Source organism: Salmo trutta, chromosome 7 (genome assembly GCF_901001165.1).
Source record: "Salmo trutta chromosome 7, fSalTru1.1, whole genome shotgun sequence".
Classification (NCBI taxonomy): Eukaryota; Metazoa; Chordata; class Actinopteri; order Salmoniformes; family Salmonidae; genus Salmo; species Salmo trutta.
In genome coordinates, this window is record NC_042963.1 from 10,203,847 (window position 1) to 10,227,147 (window position 23,301).

General features: G+C 43.9%; 1 protein-coding gene across 1 annotated transcript in view; it reads left to right on the forward strand.

Moving 5' to 3' along the window:
* Positions 1 to 1,070: 1,070 nt before the first annotated feature.
* The window catches only part of znrf1 (zinc and ring finger 1), a 30,375-nt gene continuing 8,144 nt past the window's right edge, over positions 1,071 to 23,301 (forward strand). The window contains exons 1-2 of the mRNA XM_029757921.1: positions 1,071 to 2,277; positions 18,702 to 18,797. Coding sequence (XP_029613781.1) covers positions 1,893 to 2,277; positions 18,702 to 18,797 — 481 coding nt within the window. The 5' untranslated portion in view covers positions 1,071 to 1,892. The remainder of the gene's footprint in view (positions 2,278 to 18,701; positions 18,798 to 23,301) is intronic.

The window sequence follows — 23,301 nt, forward strand, 5'->3', positions numbered from 1 at the left end:
GAGAGCAATCGATTTTCGTCAAAACAATCGGATAAAACAGAGCTTTTTAAACATTTAGCCTATAATTACGGTTCTTATGAGAAGAGTACATGAAAGACATATGCTTAATGCTTATTTTTCTTTGTTCTTTAAACAAAAACATATAATATCTAATCTCCGTGCATTATTAGCAGACTAGCTATATGTTTCACTGATCATATAGGCTAAAATACTCTAACCTGTATCGCTGAAAACGCTAACGTTATTCAGTCTGAAGATAGATAACCATACTGTTCAGTCTGAGGTGGCATGTATTTCTTTGCAACAACAATGCAAGTTTAAGTGATGGTGAGTGATTAGTATCTTGCAATTACTAATTTAGCCAGTGGAGGTCCCAAGGTCGCCTTTGTATGAAGCAGTTAAAATATTTATCTAGTAGGTTGGTTGATGGGTGTGTGTGTGTGTGTGTGTGGGAAGGGGGGTGACAGACACCCGTCACTCCCATTTATGCCCCTGACTGTGCTGTCACTCAAACCCACACATTCAGACACATAGGCCAACCTGTATCACGTGTAGCCTAAATCAAAGAGATTGTTAACACACGCACACATTCGATGTGTGTTTCCTGGCACAGTGGCACACCCACACACAATAATAAAAGAAGGCAAAGTAAATACCTCTGACTCGTTCCGTAGGCCTATAGGCTATCCTTTGTCTTTCAACTGTGATGCCATGGAATGATACACCGTTTTCTCAGTCAGATTGCTTTTTAAGGAACACACAGTGGTCGTTTATTTTACATTCTGGCACCTTACAAATTCTTTACTGGGTTTATAAATGGTGAATAGTGTTCATTGTTTGTTTATTTATAGTTTATTTAACAGTAGGCTAATAAACAGTTAGGCAATAATTTATGCCAATAACAATTAGGACTATTTGGGGGGAAATACATCAAGGCTACTAATCATCAGGATGAGATTTAGTAGGCCTAATCCCATAATTACTCATGAGTCAATAATCTCAACAATGCAATATATGGTGAGAAATATGAATGCTGTGCCATCTGCATGTTAACTTGGCTATGACATCAGGTCATATCTCGTCCTCTGCTCACACTGCGTTCTGATTTGGCAGCCTGGGGGCGAGCCAGACAAGAGCCATCGTTGGATTTCTAGAAGAGATAGATAACGAGGACAATCTGTTCATCAATTAATCGTGATTAAGAATATAGAGTACTGTGTATTCCCTCTTCACACTGTGAAATTTAAATTGTTAATCCGAGTGTGCGCACTGAACGCCATTGTCTGCCAGCAGCAAGAGTGAGAGCGCGGATATGATAGTGCAGGGGAGCGGCATACATTGACCCGAATCTCCGGGAACCGGAGAACAAGCGGACTCGGACACACATCGTTGGAAAGACATACTGGCAGACAGACAGCAACAGTTGTCATTGTTATGATCAGCTGAGCCAGTCAAGGCAAAATAATACATGTAAATGTGGTAGCCTATTGCGGAGAAGCGCGACTGTCGGATACGTTTGTTGCGCTTTGTGTTTGTCACCCCTGTTGTGATTTGGGGCAGGCTACCTGTCATTAGCTGTGAGGGAAAACGTGTTGCTTATCTTTATCGTTTTGTTTTTCTGTCATTCGTTTGACATCATACTATAGATTCTAGTTTTCTCGGTTGGTGTGAATCAAAGCATTCAGTCGCTCATGTTGCGGTCAGGGAAATGGGCTGTTGCGTCTGTTAGTCAGACTTGACAACCCTGATTTTTTTTTGGTGCCGTTTTGTCTTTGGCAAAGGGCGAGAAGTCCACTGCAGACAGGCGTGTCGGGGGCGATTCCAGTGACGGCTCGACTCTCTGCGGAGCCCCCATTTCAACAACCCCCACCCATTTTGCTCGGGTGCTTTGGATGGGGGGCAAGCAAAGTACGGCAGGGCGGCCACGGGGTGCTTTTCCCGGTGTCTCGACGGATGACAGCGCAGTGCCGCCCTCGGCTCACTTTGGGCACTACCGACCGAGTGGCACTATGGGGCTACGCAGCCGCTCAGTGAGTTCAGTGGCTACGATGGGCATAGAACATAGTCCTGCGGTGCCCTTTGGGTTTTATACCCCCAGAGGAACTGACTCGGACAGGGCCGGAGGGGGGTCTGGCACTAATGCTGCCCATGGTAACGGCTACCAGGAAACAGGCGGCGGGCATCACACGGACGGTATGCTCTATCTGGGATCCCGAGGGTCGTTGGCAGACACCTTGCCCCTGCACATTGCACCCCGGTGGTTTAGCGCCCACAGTGGTAAGTGTCAACACATCCACCTCTGGCTGGCAGCATACATCACAGTTATCAGGGTGTACAGAGGGATGCATTGACATTAGGCTAGATGTCATCAGCAAACTTCCCTACCATCCATGGAACTTAGTTAATTAATTTGTGAAGTGTGTGCGACTGTGCAGTGCATGTATGTGTGTACAGCAGGCCAGTAAGTCAGGGTTTATTGAGTGTCTGACCTCCTGTATGGCAGGATGTCTCCAATACCTTGTTGTGAGAAATGACGCTAATAAGCCATGTTCCCAAATCTAGCTCAGTCAATTGGCCTATGATTAGAGAGGAAGAGGGAGGGCCCAGCATTATCATCCGCTTACCTCAGACCACAATATGTCTCACTGACTGGGCTTGTCAGGGCCTGAGCTGCAGAAAACGGAGGACACTGGCTCAGGTCCCCAGGCCCTCATTACCAAAGCCCAAACCAGCAGCCCACAGGAGGAAACAGAAAGTTAGGCATCATCCAGATTGTTTGCCTCCCTTTTATCGCTAGGCGACCCCTGATATTCATTTTTATGTGACTGAGAAGCTTTCTGTGTGCAAGCCACTGGTCCAGCTTCAGGTACAGAATTGAACCCTGTTTTCAAAACATGGAGTCTTTCTTTGCTTTCTTCTGTCCACTCTGGTCGGGGGAGGGGTGTGGCTAGAGAAGGCCTAATGACAGAAAAGATAGTCAATGTATTCAGGTTTCAGATTCACAGGATATTAATGGGAATTGAAAAGGGAAGGCCATGCTAAGTAGACCAATGCCTTACACTGGATTATTCTAGACCCACAGTATTAAAGATGTCCAATTACTCCATTCTGAGCTCCATGTCTCTGATAGAGCATGTTTTGAGACAGAGACACCAAATCTTAAATTCTATCCATTTCAAACCCTCCAGTCTGTTGTGGTCACACTCCTATCATAGCATGTAGTGTTTTTCTGGGTATTTCTTATCTCATTGGAGCATTTGTGAGACATCTTGTTGCCTTCAATTGATTAGTCAAACTAGAAACAGTACTGGCAGTCTGCAAAGCATTTTAACACAGAGAGGCTTGAGTTGCCACCATGGTAGACAGTAGACAGTTCTGCTGCAAAATAAACCATGTAATGACACAAAGTCACATTAGAGCTTTCCTATGACAATGGGATATACACTGTACTTCTCCAAGGGTTTGATCATTACAAATGGGCAATTCTATGGGAGCAGAATTACACTGGTCCAAGACAGCCCTTATCTCAATATCAAATCATTTCTGGTTAACAATTAAGTAACCTACTCTGATTGTTTTCAATTAAAATTGTCAAAAAGAATAAAATATGCTTCTTAGCAAATAGCAATTTCTCAAGCAATACTTTTGCTAGGACTGTCTGGGAGTGGTCTGAGTGGGGAGGCAGGTCACCAAGCAGGCCAGAACTCCAACCCACCAAAACACAAAGTCATTATCATAGATTTCACAGTATTATTCCAACCTCATAGTGTGGGAAAATCATGTTTTTGACTGCAGTGGGCCTTTACCAAACCATACAACTTTATTCACAAGGACTACTTTTAAACATTTCCACTGAAAATGTTTCAAAAACTGATGTACAGGATGAACTGTGCAGATATGTTTAGTAACAGAATAAAGCTGTGTTACCAATTATGTTACCAAACTTTGCAGTTTTTCCAGTGAATTGTTATTTTTTTACTGTGTAAATTGTTCAAAATAGTCATTTTGCATAGAGTTGTATGGTTTGTTAAACTTTGAAATCAATGTTTTTTGTTTGACATACATTTTAAATGGAAAAATCGGAGTCTCAGCGTAATTCTGTTACAGTGGAATTTCCCAAATATCACAGAGGCCTCTGCTCTTTACCAACTGGACTGTTTTGGCCTGTCCTTTTCCTCAGCCTCCATGATACTGCATTGACACTCTATCAATAGTGTATGACAGTGCCGTAGCCATAAATTAATTTGTGGGTGGGCCAGCGGAAATTTGGGTGGACCAAAAACAGAACGGCTAACTTCCTGCATGACAAATAATGTCCCATTTGGACCACTGACAAGTAAATAGTTTGTTGTTGCTCAATCTGATTGGTTGGGCCTGGCTTCCAGTGTGTCTCCGTGCCTACGCGGCTGGTGTATGACTGCCTGAAAAGCTTGATCCTGGCAGTAAACCTCCTGATAGTCAACTGTTTGATCTAGATGCAAGCAGTGAACAACACTGAGACAATTCTCCCTCCACGGATGCAGTTCCTAAACAGAGTCCTAAACAGAGTCCTAAACAGAGTCCTAAACAGAGTCCTAAACAGAGTCCTAAACAGAGTCCTAAACAGAGTCCTAAACAGAGTCCTATCTGCATAGTCACTTAGTGAGTTGTTCACCTACTGTTGTTGTTGTTATGCACTTTCAGATGAAAGACCCTTTAACAAGGGTCTGTGTAATATCTCTCCTGTGTTAGACCCACAGTGTTCAGTCACCTGTCACAGAGATAAGTAATCACTCACTCACCAATGTGAGGTGAGCTGAGCAGAGCACTGACTGAACTCTCTTTTGGCGGAAGCCAATGTAATTGTTCTCAGATTAGAGCCATAAGCAGTCATTCACTTGTGTACACCGCCATTTTAATTGAAATGTAAATAATGACAATGATAACACACACACATGAACACACGCACTACTGTAGACCCACACACTGTTGTGGCTGGGTTTTAGTGGCAAGTCTTTTTGGAATGATGGGATTGTGGAACATATGTGCTAAACTGTCTGGCAGCGGGATTCAACAATATAGGTCACTCTCTCTCATTTTATTTCTGTTTTCCCATCCCCTCATACACTGTCTCTCTCCCTTCTCCCATTAGCTCAGCACAGTGTATACAGAGGAAGAGGGACACACACACACAGTCTACACAGGATTGCTGAGAGAGGATTTCTGTTGCTGTGACAACCATGTTGCTTGTCACTGCTGTTTTCAAGATGCACACTTGCTTGCTCCTTGCTATCCCCACAATATCCTCACACACTTGTTTCCTCAAGAGACAGAAGGCCAGGAAGGGATAGAGGAAGGGATAGAGGAAGGGATAGAGGAAGGGATAGAGGAAGGGATAGAGGAAGGGATAGAGGAAGGGATAGAGGAAGGGATAGAGGAAGGGATAGAGGAAGGGATAGAGGAAGGGATAGAGGAAGGGATAGAGGAAGGGATAGAGGAAGGGATAGAGGAAGGAAGGGATAGAGGAAGGAAGGGATAGAGGGAGGAAGGGATAGAGGGAGGAAGGGATAGAGGGAGGAAGGGAAAGGAGGGATAGAGGGAGGAAGGGAAAGGAGGGATAGAGGGAGGGAGGGAGGGAGAAAGGAAGAGACTGAGGTGAGGGATAGAGGCTTGATAAGTTCCTCTAACAGACTTTCTGACACCTGTGTTTCACAGCCAGTATGTTGTTGAGTGACAGCCGACAGACCGTAGTAATAAAAGGACACCACAAATGGACGGAGCAAAGGCAGTGGCAGTGGCGACCGTTGCCATGGTGTAGGGACTAAATCCTGTCATCATACAGCAGAGACTTTCTAAAGATAAACCTTTGACATCAGTAGCAGGGGGCAATGACCCCTGTCAATCAACTACACTGATAATGCCAATGTCTAGCAAGCATCACTGATCACCGGATGCTTTCTATATCATTAAGCATCACAAACCTAAATCCCATTGTTTCTCACCACAGCATAACAGCCATTCTGTCTTATTCACTGTGTAATGATACCCCTTTCTCCCCGACACAATACACACCAGTGCCATTACACACCTCCCTCCTACCCAAACTCTACCCCCGTCTCACCTGTATCTATGGCCACATTACTTCCTGCAATCAAAGAGTTTAGCTAAAACAACAATAGGTCAGTATGTCAGCTCTCACGGCCCCCTCCTCCCCCTTTCCCTCTCCAAGTCTTTGACTCTCTCATTCAGCTGTTTCCATGGAAACTGCTGTTCTTTCCGGTAAGGTAAAGAGTTGTCTGAGTTGGGTTTGAGTTGGATGTGATGTAATCAAATGGCTACTATCCATGTATGGGCATAATGTCCAGTATTCTGAACATAATGTCCTGTATTCTGAACATAATGTCCTGTATTCTGGACTAAACGGGTCTCTAGACACACTCATACACTCCTCATTTAGTACCATCGTTAGAGGGACAACCAGCCCAGACACATGGAAAGAAGATGTACACAAACAAACAAGGTCACTGATTTAATAAGATAATCTATGTTGTCTTGTCTACTCTAATGACCTGTGTAGACAGTAAACAAGCTACGTCCTTGACTTGACAGAGAGAGGGCTTGAAATAGCAAGGTGTCTGCTCTCCTCAGAGAGACAGAGGCTTTTTGGACAGCAGGCCGGGCAGGGTATTACAAGGAGCTAGCTGTCACCTTGCCTGCTAGAGGGAGACAGACTTCCCATCTGTACCTTTTTTAATGGTGTCTTATCCCTCTCACTGTCTGCATCCCAAACAGCACCCTATTCCCTATATAGTGCACTACTTTTGACCAGGGTCCCATCCCAAATGGCTCCCTATATAGTGCACTACTTTTGTAGAATCTTATGTAGGATCTTAGTTTGATCACCCTGTTGCAGGAGAACTTTTCTGCAATGCAGGAAATGTAAAACCTGTAGTATATTTGAAGTTTAATTTCCACTTTGAAATTTCAGACTTGATTTTCCCTTTAAAAAAAAATGTAGCAACCCCTACAAAAATGTCCTTTAATTATAATCCACATAATAATTCACATTTCCTGTTACTGCAGGATGATTCTCCTGCTGTAGCAAACTGGCTCAAATTTAAGATCCTACATCTGTATAAGGAATAGGGTGCCATTTGGGATGTGCACTCTGTCTGCTACTGTACCTCTCGGCTCTGTTTATAATGCTCCTCCTGAACCTCTGTGCTGTGTCACTGTGTTTGTCTGGCTGGCTACCACAACTCCCCTGCTCCTTTCTTCCCTCCATCTCTCCCTCTACATGATTCTCTGAGCAAAGACAGATTCGGTCGAATGTCATTTTGAAAACATCATGAATGTAGGGAGAGATCTAGTCAGGAGAGTTTATTTTGTGTTATTTGTTTTGTGTTCATAAAATTTTACCAATGAACCAAGGGAATGCTATTAAAATATGAATCTAAATATTGTGACTTTGAAATCCAATGATCTGCTTCTGAGGTGGTCTTCTTGTTGTGAATACTCCCTTTAGATAATGTGTATGTTTGTGGAATGCTTAAGGGAACAGGTGGATAGGCATCCTTGCATTTTAATCCCCTGAAACGTACTTCTTACTTTGTTGTAATAATACACGTTGTTTAATGATATTCTGATCTATGTAAACCATCATGTATTATATACAGTGCATTCGGAAAGTATTCAGACCCCTGGACATTTTCCACATTTTGTTACGTTACAGCCTTATTCTAAAATGAATTAAATCGTTTTCCCCCCTCATCAATCTGCACAGAATACCTCATAATGACAAAGCAAAAACACGTTTTTAGAAATGTTTGCAAATGTATCATTTTTCAAAACAGAAATCTCACATTTACAAAGTATTCAGACTCTTTATTCAGTACTTTGTTGAAGCAAATTTTGGCAGCGACTACAGCCACAAGTCTTATTGGGTATTGGCGTGACAAGCTTGGCACACGTGTATTTGGGGAGTTTCTCCGATTCTTCTCTGCAGAGCCTCTCAAGCTCTGTCAGGTTGGATGGGTAGTGTCATTGCACAGCTATTTTCAGGTCTCTCCAGAGATGTTCAATCGGGTTCAAGTCCGTGGTCTGGCTGGGCCACTCAGGGACATTGACACTTGTCCCAATGCCACTCCTGCATTGTCTTGGCTGTGTGCCTAGGGTCGTTGTCCTGTTTTGAAGGTGAACCTTCGCTCCAGTCTAAGGTCCTGAGCGCTCTGGAGCAGGTTTTCATCAAGGATCTCTCTGTACTTTGCTCTGTTTAGCTTTCCCGCAATCCTGACTAGTCTCCCAGTCCCTGCCGCTGAAAACATCCCCACAGCATGATGCTATCATCACCATGCTTCACCGTAGGGTTGGTGCCAGGTTTCCTCCAGACGTGACGCTTGGCATTCATCTTGGTTTCATCAGACCAGAGAATTTTGTTTTTCATTGTCTGAGAGTCCTTTTAGGCGCCTTTTGGCAAACTCCAAGTGGGCTGTCATGTGCCTTTTACTGAGGAGTGGCTTCCATCTGGCGATTCTACCATAAAGGCCTGATTGGTGGAGTGCTGCAGAGATGGTAACCTTCCTTCTGGAAGGTTATACCATCTCCACATTGGAACAATGGAGCTCTGTCAGAGTGACCATTGGGTTCTTGGTCACCTCCCTTCTCCCCCGATTGCTCTGTTTGGCCAGGCGGCCAGCTCTAGGAAGAGTCTTGGTGGTTCCAAACTTCTTCCATTTAAGAATGATGGAGGCCGCTGTGTTTATGGAGACCTTCAATGCTGCAGAATTGTTTTGGTACCCTTCCCCAGATCTGTGCCTTGACACAATCCTGTTTTGGAGCTCTATGGACAATTCCTTCAACCTCATGGCTTGGGTTTTGCACTGTCAACTGTGGGACCTTATATAGACCGGTGTGTGCCTTTTTCTAAATCATGTCCAATCAATTGAATTTACAGCAGGTGGACTCCAATCAAGTTATAGAAACATCTCAAGGATAATCAATGGAAACAGGATGCACCTGAGCTTAATTTCGAGTCTCCTAGCAAAGGGTCTGAATGTAAGTAAGGTATGTTTTTTATTTTTAATACATTTGCTTTAGGTTTTTAGAAATTGTCTTTGCTTTGTCATTGTGGAGTGATGAGGATTTTAAAAAATTAGACCCCCTGGAAAAAGGCAGGGGGTCTGAATACTTAACGAATGCATTGTATAATTTATGCAGAATGCTTGAGGCGATGACAGGATTGCTTTAAGTAGAGATTAATGATTCATGAAGTGTTCAGATTCATGATTGCTTTAAAATCAATACAAGTTCAAGGTAGAAGCCAAACATTTGTCTAAATGAATTGCTACAATTTAATTAAAATAGTGTGTTGGTTTTGGGTGAGTCTTCAGAACATCTGGAAATGGAACTTTATTAATTCAAAACCAGATCTTTCCAAGTTCATCTAGCTCACAGTTTTGACCTGTGGAGGCAGGGCCGGTTCCAGGCATAAGTGGTCGCTAGGGGGCCCCCAAGTGAAAAAAATACAAATAATATACAGTACACTGAACAAAAATATAACCGCAACATGTAAAGTGTTGGTTTCATGAGCTGAAATAAAAGATCCCTGAAATTTTCCATACGCTTATTTCTCTCAAATTTTGTACACAAATTTGTTTACATCTGTTAGTGAGTATTTTTTTATTTGCCAAGATAGTCCATCCACCTGACAAGTGTGGCATATCAAGAAGCTGATTAAACAGCATGATCATTACACAGGTGCACCTTGTGCTGGGGACAGTAAAAGACAACTCTAAATGTGCACTTGTGGCATTGTGTTGTGTGACATAAGTTTTGAGGGAGCGTGTAATTGACATACTGACTGCAGGAATGTTCACCAGAGCTGTTGCCAGATAATTTAAGGTTAATTTCTCTACCTTAAGCCGCCTCCAACATCATTTTAAAGAATTTGGCAGTATGTCCAACCGGCCTCACGACCGCAGACCACGTATAACCACGTCAGCTCAGGACCTCCACATCCGTCTTCTTCACCTCCAGGATCATCTGAGACCAGCCACCTGGACAGCTGATGAAACTGGGGTTTGCACACACAAAGTTTCTGACAGTTTGTGCAGAAATTCTGTCTCAGAGAAGCTCATCTGCGTGCTTGTCGACGTCACCAGGGTCTTGACCTGATTGCAGTTTGGCGTCATAACCCACTTCAGTGGGCAAATGCTCACCTTCGATGGCCACTGGCACGCTGGAGAAGTTTGTTCCTCACGGATGAATCCCTGTTTCAACTGTACTGGGCAGATTGCAGAGCATGTACGGCGTCGTGTGGGCGAGCGGTTTGCTGATGTCAATGTTGTGAACAGGGATTATGGTATTGGCAGGCATAAGTAACGGACAACAAACACAGTTGCATTTTATCAATGGCAATTTGAATGCACAGTGACGAGATCCTGAGGCCCAGTGTCATGCCATTCATCCGCCGCCATCACCTCATGTTTCAGCATGATAATGCACGCCCCCATGTCGCAAGGAACTGTACACAATTCCTGGAAGCTGAAAATGTCCAAGTTCTTCCATGGGCTGCATACTTTCCAGACATGTCACCCATTTGAGCACGTTTGGGATGCTCTGGATCAACGTGTACGACATCCTGTTCCAGTTCCCGCCCTTATCCAGCAACTTCTCACAGCCATTGAAGAGGAGTGTGACAACAGGCCACAATCGACAGCCTGATCAACTCTATGCAAAGGAGGAGTGTCACGCTGCAAGAGGCAAATGGTGGTCACACCAGATACGGACTGGTGTTCTGATCCACACCCTACCTTTTATTTAAGGTATCTGTGACCAACAGACGCATATCTGATCTGTTTCACCTGTCCTTGTGCTTGTCTCCACCCCCCCCCCCCCCCCCCTCCAGGTGTTGCCCATTATCCCCTGGGTACTTATACCTGTGTTCTCTGTTTGTCTGTTGCCAGTTTGTCTTGTTTGTCAAGTCAACTAGCGTTTTGTCTCAGCTCCTGCTTTTCCCCAGTCTCTCTCTTTCTCGCCCTGCTGGTTTTGACCCTTGCATGTCCTGTCTCTGAGCCCGCCTGCCTGACCAAACCCTGAGCCTGCCTGCTGTCCTGTTTCTTTGCCCCACTACTCTTGATTATCGACCCCTGCCTGCCTTGACCTGTCGTTTGCCTGCCCCTGTTGCTGTAATAAATATTGTTACTTCAACACAGTCTGCATTTGGGTCTTACCTGATACTGTATCTGTATTCCCAGTCGTGAAATTCATAGACTGATATTATTTCTCTTCTTGAATTTTTTTTTAGGAACTCAGTTGGGGTCTCAACTTACTATTGAGAGTAAGAATAGTAGAATACACCAAGTGCAATTTATAAATTTAGTTGTGCATTAGCAGTTTTTCTCATCATGTTTCTCATCATCACTGACAGTCACTCAATTAGCCGTGTCGGCTAACAATATCTGGATTGATAGGTAGTCTAGCCAGCTATCTAAACTTGTAGTAATCATGGCCGAATATAGACTGGGCATGCAGGGATACCCACCGGGCACATGCCTAGGGGCCCTGACCTCCAGAGGGCCCCCATTGATTTTGTTAGTCACTCTCACTCAGATATCATATTATCATGGCATAAGTCATGGGGAAATGTAGAATTGCTGGGATTTAGCTTTAAAATGGCAAAAATCTTTCTCAATCCCATGGAAAAATAGGTAGATTTGCAGGAAATTAGCTGTAAAATTGCACATTTTGTGTCTCTGCTCTAGAATTGCATGACATTTTTTATAAAACTGCAACATGTTCTCTACGCCCCAAGACAAAATGTGTACAATTGCAGGAAATTAACTTTAAAACGTTAGTTTTCTCTCCACCGTCAAGAGGGGGGGCACTAAAATGTTTTACTGCGACGTGAGGGGCCCCCCAACCAAATCTCACTTATGGCCCCCAAAAGACCTGTGTGGAGGAAATTATTCTGAGGTATTTGAACTGTGCTTATGCAGTGATGTTTGTACCACATGAGTGAAATATTGTGTCAGATGCATGGCCTTGCCTTTACCATCAGCATTTATCCAAAACAGGTCTAGAGCCTAGATATTTATGTGAAGGTTGAATACACTTGTTACAACAATGTATTGATTCAGTCAGAGTGTGGTTTACAAAACAATTAACCTAACCGTTAATTTGATCTAAACTCATTTAGGGGGCTGATCCTATCTATCTACTTCTTTTTTTTTTGTTTGGTGGTTTAAGTGATCCATTTCTTATGCCTAATGTTTACACTTTAGTCTTAAATCACAGTAATTCACATTTTGAAGTGCTTCTTCAGAAGGGTAAATGCAGTTTGACATCATGTAGAAAACGAGATGGTTTTTCTTCTCTCACACACAGGGAGAGGTGGGGTTAGGTATCGAGAGGGAAATGGTCCTGAGGAAGGAAGCTATCGTAATGCTGGTGGCCAGTCATGGACATTTTTATGAGCTTCCGAGACATAGGTATTTTTGTAAGGTTTTGAATTCTTTATCATTGACGATGGGGAATGGGGCTGGACTGCAGCGGTATCATGAAAAATGCATGAAGCAGAGATTGAGTCAGTCGGCTCGGCTTGAGAAATGTGTCGGCTTTGTCGAGAGGCGCCTTGGGACACTTTAACAGAAGCGCAGTGTGACGGCTCTATTTCACCTACAGAAACATGGGGGCAGCACGCTGGTCAGCTTGGGCTAAGCATGCCCACTCCATAGTTACTTTAACAACGGCTTGATATCTATACAGTTGTGTGACAACATCTGTACTCTACATTGTTCAGGGTAAGTATACAGTGGCTGTACTATTACCTAGTAAGAATATCAAACCAAATACAATTTTAGTTGTCACATGCTTTGCAAACAACAGGTAGACTAACGGTGAAGTGCTTCCGGGTCCTTCCCAACAACGCAGAGAGAAGAAAAACAGAAATAATAGAAAAATAATAACACCAAGGAATAAATACACAATGAGTAATGATAACTTGGCTGAATACACGGGGTACCAGTACTGAGTCAATGTGCAGCGGTACGAGGTAATTAAGGTAGATATGTACATATACCACAGGAGATTGGTGTCACCTTAATTGGGGTTGACGGACTCATGGTAATGGTTAGAGTGGAATGGTATCAAATACATCGATGCTATTCCATTCGCTCCGTTCCGGCCATTATTATAAGCCGCCCTTCTCTCAACAGCCTCCTGTGGCATATAATGTAGGCAGCGATAGTGACTAGGCAACAGGATAGATAATAAACAGTAACAGCAGTGTATGTGATGAGTCAAAATAGTTAGTGCCAAAAGGGTCTAGCAGTGTTATGGCTTGGGGGTAGAAGTTGTTCAGGGTCCTGTCGGTTCCAGATTTGGTGCACCGACCCGCGTAACGTGCAGTTGCAGAGAGAACAGTCTATTACTTGGATGGCTGGAGTCTTTGACAATGTTTAGGGCCTTCCTCTGACACTGCCTGATATAGAGGTCCTGGATTGCAGAGAGCTTGGCCCCAGTGATGTACTAGGCCGTCCACACTACCCTCTGTAGCGCCTTGCCAAGCATTTGCCATACCAAGCGGTGATGCAGCCAGTCAAGATGCTCTCAATGGTGCAGCTGTAGAACCTTTTGAAAATCTGAGGGCCCGTGCCGAATATTTTCAGCCTCCAGAAGGGGATGAGGCATTGTTGTACCCTCTTCACGACTGTGTTGGTGTGTCTGGACCATGATAATTCATTAATGACGTGGACACAGGAACTTCAAGCTCTTGACATGCTCCACTACAGACCCGTGGATGGGGGCGTACTCGGCCATCCATTTCCTGTAGTCCACGATCAGTTCCTTTGTCTTGCGGACGTTGAGGGAGAGGTTGTTGTCATGGCACCACAATGCCAGGTCTCTGACCTCCCTGTAGGCTGTCTCATTGTTGTTGGCGATCAGGCCTACCACTGTGGTGTTAATGATGGTGTTGGAGTCGTGCGCGGCCACGCAGTCGTGGGTGAACAGGGAGTATAGGAGGGGACTAAGCACGCACCCCTGAGGGCCCCCTCTGTTGAGGATAAGCGTGGCGGATGTGTTGTTCCCTACCCTTACCACCTGGGGGCGACCCGTCAGGAAGGCCAGGATCCGGTTGCAGAGGGAGGTGTTTAGCCCCAGGGTCCTTAATTTAGTAATGGGCTCCCGAGTGGCACAGCGGTCTAAGGCACTGCATCTCAGTGCTAGAGGCGTCACTACAAACACCCTGGTTTGAATCCAGGCTGTATCACAACCGGCTGGGATTGGGAGTCCTTTAGGGCGGCGCACAATTGGTCCAGCGTCGTCCAGGTTCGGCCCGTGTAGGCCGTCATTGTAAATAAGAATTTGTTCTTAACTGACTTGCCTAGTTAAATAAAAATTAGCTTGGAGGGCGCTATGGTGTTGAATGCTGAGATGTAGTCAATGAACAGCATTCTCACGTAGGTGTTCCTTTTGTCCAGGTGGGAAAGGGCAGTGTGGAGTGCAATAGAGATTGTCATCTGTGGATATGTTGGGGCGGTATGCGAATTGGAGTTGGTCCAGGGTTTCTGGAATGATGGTGTTGATGTGAGCTATGACCAACCTTTCAAAGCATTTCATGGCTACAGATGTGAGTGCTTTGGGGCGATAGTCATTTAGACAGGTTACATTGGTGTTCTTGGGCACAGGGACTATGGTGGTCTGCTTGTAATGTGTAGGTATTACAGACTGGGTCAGGAAGAGGTTGGAAATGTCAGTGAAGACACTTGTCAGCTGGTCAGCGCATGCTCTGAGTACACGTCCTGGTAATCCATTTGGCCCTGCGGCCTTGTGAATTTAACCTGTTTAAAGGTCTCACTTCCATTGGCTACGGAGAGCGTGATCACGCATAAGAAATCTGTTATGGTGTGCTGGTTAGTCTTAGTTTCATGTAGGTATTATTGTGTTGATTATTTGTGTTTTCTCTGCCAGTATGAAGTATGTGTGGTTTGATGAAGGGCCAGCTCTGTGTTCATGACACACACTGTGTTCACTGTAGGGAATATCTTTGTTTGCTTGTGTTTTGATGCAGTCTTGTGATTTTCTTTTTGCCCCGATTTGACCTCACATTAGAGTGCTATTTCTCGGTTACAGTATGTTCTCAGAGGCTGATGTTGCCTCAGTGGATGGACACACACACTTATATTCAGTGAGAGAAAATGGGCGGAAGTCTGAACAAGATAGGGAAGGGTAAATTAGCATTGTTTCCATTCCATGATGAGGGTAAAAGGTCCACAGTGTTGTCAAGTGAAATCTGTTTGAACACTTCTTTGATCATTGGAATGGTCATAGAGATGCTGCCATATAATGTCTGCTTTGCCATTTACAGATAGTTCCTCTCTGGCCTCTTGCCTTCTGGGAGGTGATTCATGGGCTTTCTCTGTCCATCAGATACATCCAACCTCTGCAGAGCATCTCTCTTATAAAGTCCTCCTGCACCTCTCTTTTTTTTCTCAAATTTCTTCCATCCTTCTCTCCGTCTGTCCCTAAGGAGGGGCTGAAAATAGCAGCCAGGGGAAAAGTGGGTCAGCTGCCGTGGGGGGCTGGTGGGTGGGGAGGGGGCCCTGGTTTACTGACTACATTTACTTCCCTTCTTAGTTTCTCCCTCCCTCTATCAATCCCACCTTCATCCCTTTGTCATACTTATCTTTCAAGCTACTCCCTTACCTAGACCTCTACAGCTTGTCTTCATCTCTCCACCTCTTCTCCCGACTGTGCTGGTCCGTCTGCTTAATGCTTTATGCTCTCTAGGTAAATCCCAGACAGACTCATAGAAACCAGACAAGCCTCAAAGAAAGACTTTAGATCCTGACACTAAACACACATTCCGGTGCGGGAGCGTGGCATAGCGGTAGTGCTGCAGTCTCCCAAGCACATATTGTCCATGGGCAATACGGTTACGAATCCCACCACTGACACATTTATGCTGTCCTTCCCTCTACTGAATAAAGAGAAAATGCGGAAGGACACATTCTGCCCACTGCTGTCCCAGCGGCATATATATATATATATATATATATATATATATATATACTGCTCAAAAAAATAAAGGGAACACTTAAACAACACAATATAACTCCAAGTCAATCACACTTCTGTGAAATCAAACTGTCCACTTAGGAAGCAACACTGATTGACAATCAATTTCACAAGCTGTTGTGCAAATGGAATAGACAACAGGTGGAAATTATAGGCAATTAGCAAGACACCCCCAATAAAGTAGTGGTTCTGCAGGTGGTAACCACAGACCACTTCTCAGTTCCTATGCTTCCTGGCTGATGTTTTGGTCACTTTTGAATGCTGGTGGTGCTTTCACTCTAGTGGTAGCATGAGACGGAGTCTACAACCCACACAAGTGGCTCAGGTAGTGCAGCTCATCCAGGATGGCACATCAATGCGAGCTGTGGCAAGAAGGTTTGCTGTGTCTGTCAGCGTAGTGTCCAGAGCATGGAGGGCAACAACCCAGCAGCAGGACCGCTACCTCCGCCTTTGTGCAAGGAGGAGCAGGAGAAGCACTGCCAGAGCCCTGCAAAATGACCTCCAGCAGGCCACAAATGTGCATGTGTCTGCTCAAACGGTCAGAAACAGACTCCATGAGGGTGGTATGAGGGCCCGACGTCCACAGGTGGGGGTTGTGCTTACAGCCCAACACCATGCAGGACGTTTGGCATTTGCCAGAGAACACCAAGATTGGCAAATTCGCCACTGGCGCCCTGTGCTCTTTACAGATGAAAGCAGGTTCACACTGAGCACGTGACAGACGTGACAGAGTGGAGACGCCGTGGAGAACGTTCTGCTGCCTGCAACATCCTCCAGCATGACCGGTTTGGCGGTGGGTCAGTTATGGTGTGGGGTGGCATTTCTTTGGGGGGCCGCACAGCCCTCCATGTGCTCGCCAGAGGTAGCCTGACAGCCATTAGGTACCGAGATGAGATTCTCAGACCCCTTGTGAGACCATATGCTGGTGCGGTTGGCCCTGGGTTCCTCCTAATGCAAGACAATGCTAGACCTCATGTGGCTGGAGTGTGTCAGCAGTTCCTGCAAGAGGAAGGCATTGATGCTATGGACTGGCCCGCCCGTTTCCCAGACCTGAATTCAATTGAGCACATCTGGGACATCATGTCTCGCTCCATCCACCAACGCCACGTTGCACCACAGATTGTCCAGGAGTTGGCGGATGCTTTAGTCCAGGTCTGGGAGGAGATCCCTCAGGAGACCATCTGCCACCTCATCAGGAGCATGCCCAGGCGTTGTAGGGAGGTCATACAGGCACGTGGAGGCCACACACACTACTGAGCCTCATTTGACTTGTTTTAAGGACATTACATCAAAGTTGGATCAGCCTGTAGTGTGGTTTTCCACTTTAATTTTGAGTGTGACTCCAAATCCAGACCTCCATGGGTTGATAAATTGGATTTCCATTGATTCTTTTTGTGTGATTTTTGTTGTCAGCACATTCAACTACGTAAAGAAAAAAGTATTTAATAAGATTATTTCTTTCATTCAGATCTAGGATGTGTTGTTTAGGTGTTCCCTTTATTTTTTGAGCAGTGTATATATATATATTTATTATTTCTAAAATACATGAATAACTAACTAGTAATGAAGAATAGCTCGGTCATATGCTACCAGTTTAAATGAATAGCAACATCTTCATGAGTGCATAGTTATGATTGTACCAAAAACACGCTGATTTTGGCACGGCTTAGCTAATTTCTGACCATGCAAACACAGCACAGCGTGTGTGCATAGTGTGCTGTGTGATAATGGCCTGCTATTGTACATTTAAAACACTGGCAAGTCCAGCCCAGCGCTGTGGGATCTGGGATGGTAACTGTGTAAATAAATGTAAAGGGTTTGGTGCAGCAGCCAGCTAAACACTACTGGGATGTGTCCCAAATGAGACCCTATATTCCAAAGTAGTGCACTATACAGGGAAAGGGTGCCATTTGGGACACTACCCCGGTGTCTGTTTTATGGTTGCTGTGCACGTTTTAAGGTGTTGGGTGCAGCCAGCTGAACACTACTAGTGTCTGCGTTTAAGCAGTATTGAGAGCTCCTGATGCAAAACTCCACCCGTGGCTGGATAGAGAGCGACGCCAGGAATTGATGTAATCTCCTGTTATGTGCTTTGCTAATGCTGTTGTATGCACAAAGCTGAAACCAAACATCGTAAGGGAGATAGCTAAAATAGGGCTTTGCAGTAAGTCATGTCTGTTATTTGAGATGGGATTTACAGTATGTGATTAATGACTCACTCTATGTGCCAGATTTGTATCAACACAGTTTGAAAAAGAGTTTAGTTTATTAGTCAGGGACAACATACTGTATATCTCACCAGCTTTTTCAACACAGCTCATTTCCATCTGCAGTCCCTTTCCATATGCAGGTAAACATTCAACATTTTTACAGATGATAATTGTTGTATTACATGATTAATAGGGGACAGGTCTGTATCACATTGTCATGCAAAGGGGACTGACTAGAAAAGACAGAGTGATTCAGTGTGACTCCATGGTTGATGCCAATGTTTGTGGTGCTCCCATTTTAGTTTGGAACATTGGTTTGTAATAATCTAAGATAATTTGTTTCACTTATTCACTGTTGTAAATTGGATGGTTGCTTTGAGCGCCAGTGTAACTAACGTGTGTGTGTATACTAAGGTCTAACCTCGTTCTCCACAGGGTTTAAGTGTCCTGTCTGCTCCAAGTCTGTGGCGTCCAATGAGATGGAGGTGCACTTCATCATGTGTCTAAGCAAGCCCCGCCTGTCCTATAATGGTGAGACACACTTCCTCGACCTCTCCCCAGACCCTATATCCTGCTCTTCATCTCTTCTTCTCTCCCCTCTTGTTTGTCACTTTTCCTCCTCTGAGACACACTTCCCTCTGTCTCTCTCTTGCTCACGTAGCCTCTCATCCCCGTCTCCTATGATGCTCTCTCCCCCCCTATGTCGATGTTGGCTGTGACTGTGGGAATGTAGATGTGAACTCTATATGAGCCGTCTCTCTAGTACCGGAGCTGGGGGGTCACGGCGAGTGTTATTCCCTCCATCGATTCTCTCCATATTACTACTGTCTGTCTGTGGACATGCCTCGATATGAGAGTTCAGGATTGCAGACTGTAGCCATAGAATTAGAATCCTGTATGTCTATATCAATGGCTTGAGCTGCTTGTACTGAAGTAATCACAGTATCTAAACAAGAAAAACCTGATCGACATGTGCCATACAGTAGCCAAACACAGAGATAGTGTATGTATGCCATTAGCTCTGTAATTGGGTTTGGTTCATGTGAAGTCAGTATGCTCAAATTGTAGGAGAGACAGTTAAATGTTCAGAGTGTCAGCTAAGCACATATAAGTATGTTCAGGGAGTCAAGCCAGGTATATGTTCAGAGTCGATTCAGGTATACAATCAGCTTTCCCAGGGCATTATGGGTGCTTGTCTGCTGTTCTTTTCCCGTGACCCTGTGTGCCGGCCTGGCTCCAGGTTGTTTGATTGACAGCGTGACTAGCTGAGATGGCTGCCTGCAGCCTTGGTCACCCCTGTGACTGACTGACTGCTACCTGTTTGAGTGACCGCTTTCCGTTCCGGTCTGGGGCTGAAGGTGACCCTGTGGGCTACGTGTCACGTATGACCAGTCTGTTTTCTGGGGCTCGTTTAAAGCCAGGTCTGTCAGGATGGAGATGGAGAAGGAGATAGATGAGGGGCTGAAAAGGAATGGGGGTAGAAAAAGATTGCGATTGTAATTTTTATTAGGATCCCCATTAGCTAACGCCGTAACGATGGCTAATCTTCCTGGGTTCCAACACCAATTAACAAGACATTACAAACAACCACGTTCAAGACTTCACAAACATTCAACAAGTAGACAATACAGATCATTAAAATACCTGACAGGAAACACATTTAACATTCAGTTGATGCTTTCTATTTCTTGTCCAGTCATATGGTCTATCGCATTAGATGTAAAGAACAATAATTTTTTCTTGAAGGTGGGTTTATTTTTTGCCTGAGAAATATGGATTGGTAAATTGTTCCATTCAGCTATGGCTCTATATAAAACTGTAGATTTAAGGTGATTTCTCCTTGGCTTGGGTTGTTTTAGCTGCCCTGAATTTGCCTGTCTGATTTGGTGGTTATGCGTGTTGCTAGTATGTACTAACTGGACTGAAAAATCATTTTTAATTTTTTTTTTTTATGTAACATTTCTAAAGAAAATCAGAAGACTAGATTGTAATTTGTTTTTAACGTGAACCCATGAGAGATTCTGACGTATTTGGATAATATTCATACGGATAGAGCAATGACGAGGTAATCTACCAGCCCTGTTTTGAGCCATTTGGAGCTTTTGTATATCTTTCTTTGCTGCAGATGACCATATAACCGGACAGTACTCTAAGTGTGATAGAACCAGGGATTGAATCACCTGATTCAGTGTGCTAGATGTTACATACTCTGAACATTTTCTTGTGACAGCAATTCCCTTACCCATCTTAACAAAAATATTATCTATGTCATGATAAAGCTGCATCCAACATGATGCCTAGTAGTTTAGTTTTTTTCACTTGCTCTACATGCGTTCTATTCATCAACACATTCAATTGGGGATCATCAGCAAACATATATCTTCAACCAATTACGATACATTTAGTTTTAGAAATGTTCAACACCAATTTGTTCATATCAACCCACTCAGACACCATTCTTAGTTCACTGCTCAGTACATCTGTTAGCTCATTACATTCTGATGCTGCACTATACATTGTAGAGTCATCAGCATACATGACCACTCTTGCTTTGTTCATTACTGAAGGTAATGAGAAGTGGGCCTAGGCAACTTCCTTGAGGAACACCACAGTGTATATCTTTACTGTTTGAAAAGCTACCATTTAAAGAACAATTTTTGCCTTCTCCTGGATAGGTAGCTTTCCATCCAGGATAGAGCTGCAGACTTAAAACCATTACATTTGAGTTTACCTAGTAACAGTTCATGATCAATTACATCAAAAGCAGCACTGACATCTGGCAACACAACACCAACTAACTTCCTGTCATCCATACTCTTTAACCAATAATCTGTCATTTGTGCTAAAGCCGTACTCGCAGAATGCCCTTCTTTGTATGCATGCTGGAAACCCGTTATCAGATCACTACATGAGAAATAATCCTTGATTTGTACAGATACAATAATTTACTTAACTCAGGCAGCAAACTTTATAGGACGACTATTAGGACCAGTGAATGCAGATTTTTATTTTTTTTATCCTTAGGTAGTGGAATAACCTTTGACTCTTTCCAGACTTCTGGCACACCCACTACATCAAGCACCTATTACAAATATAAGAGATTGGGGTAGATATTTGGTTAGCTGTAGCTCTAAGCAATTTGGCGTCAAGATTATCTGTACCAGGTGACTTGTCATCCAAAAGAGACAACAGCATCCTTTCTACCTCTTCCCTTTCTATTTGATGAAATTCGAACATCCATTGCCTCTCCTTCATGATACAATCTTTTATAAGGGTATATGACATGGAGCCATCAGTTGGAATCATAGCATTCCTCAACTTGTCCACTTTGCCAGTAAAATATTCATTCAAGTAGTTTTGCGATGTCATGTGGTTTTGTAATAAATATACCCTCTGATTCAACAAAAGAGGCAGACATGTTCGAATTCCTACCCATAATAGTGTTCAACGTTCCCCTCAGCTTTTTCCCATCACCCTTCATTCATTTTGTGCTGATCGAATCCTTTCTTCTTTCCTTTGTTTAGCTTGGTCACAAGATTTCTTAATTTACAATAACTCTGCTTATCAAACAGAGTGCTAGATTTATCTGCTACCTTTTTGGCATCATAACGTTGAATCATTCAATTTCTCAGCTCATCATCGATCCATGGGGTGCCGTTTGACCTCACAGTGCATTTTCTTAAAGAGGTGTGCTTATCAACTATACTCATAAATAATTTCATAACCAAACTTGGTGACATTTCAGGATCGTCCTTACTACACACTTCTAACCGTTGCACATTCGTAATCTCATCCACAAATGAGTCCTGATTGAACCTTCTGTAGGACCTGCGGTAGATTATCTTAGGGCCAGCCTTTGGTATTTTAGTTTTCCTAGTGAGTGCAACCAAGTTATGATCACTGCAACCTTGTGCCACTGATACAGCTTTAGAACAATTTTCAGCCATGTTAGTAAAAATGTGATCGATACAAGTTGATGATGTGATACCGGACCTATTAGTGAACGTTTTGGTTGGTAATGTCATAACTTGGGTCAGGTTACATACAGTTGAAGTCGGAAGTTTACATACCCTTAGGTTGGAGTCATTAAAACTTGTTTTCAACCACTCCACAAATTTCTTGTTAACTAACTAGTTTTGGCAAGTCGGTTAGGACATCTACTTTGTGCATGACACAAGTAATTTTTCCAACAATTGTTTACAGACAGATTATTTCACATATAATTCACTGTATCACAATTCCAGTGGGTCAGAAGTTTACATACACTAAGTTGACTGTGCCTTTAAACAGCTTGGAAAATTCCAGAAAATGATGTCATGGCTTTAGAAGCTTCTGATAGGCTAATTGACATAATTTGAGTCAATTGGAGGTGTACCTGTGGATGTATTTCAAGGCCTACCTTCAAACTCAGTGGCTCTTTGCTTGACATCATGGGAAAATCAAAAGAAATCTGCCAAGAACTCAGAAAAATAATTGTAGACCTCCACAAGTCTGGTTCACCCTTGCGAGCAATTTCCAAACACCTGAAGGTACCACGTTCATCTGTACAAACAATAGTACGCAAGTATAAACACCATGGGACCACTCAGCCATCATACCGCTCAGGAAGGAGACGCGTTCTGTGTCCTAGAGATTAACATACTTTGGTGCGAAAAGTGCAAATCAATCCCAGAACAACAGCAAATGACCTTGTGAAGATGCTGGAGGAAACAGGTAGAAAAGTATCTATATCCACAGTAAAACGAGCCCTATATTGACATAACCTGAAAGGCCGCTCAGCAAGGAAGAAGCCACTGCTCCAAAACTGCTATAAAAAAAGCCAGACTATGGTTTGCAACTGCACATGGGGACCAAGATCATACTTTTTGGAGAAATGTCCTCTGGTCTGATGAAACAAAAATAGAACTGTTTGGCCATGATTGGAGGAAAAAGGGGGAGGCTTGCAAGCCGAAGAACACCATCCCAATCTCTCGCTCTGCAATCTCCTGAGTTAGTGACACATGGGGACAGGACTGCGGCTTATCTTATTTCCCAG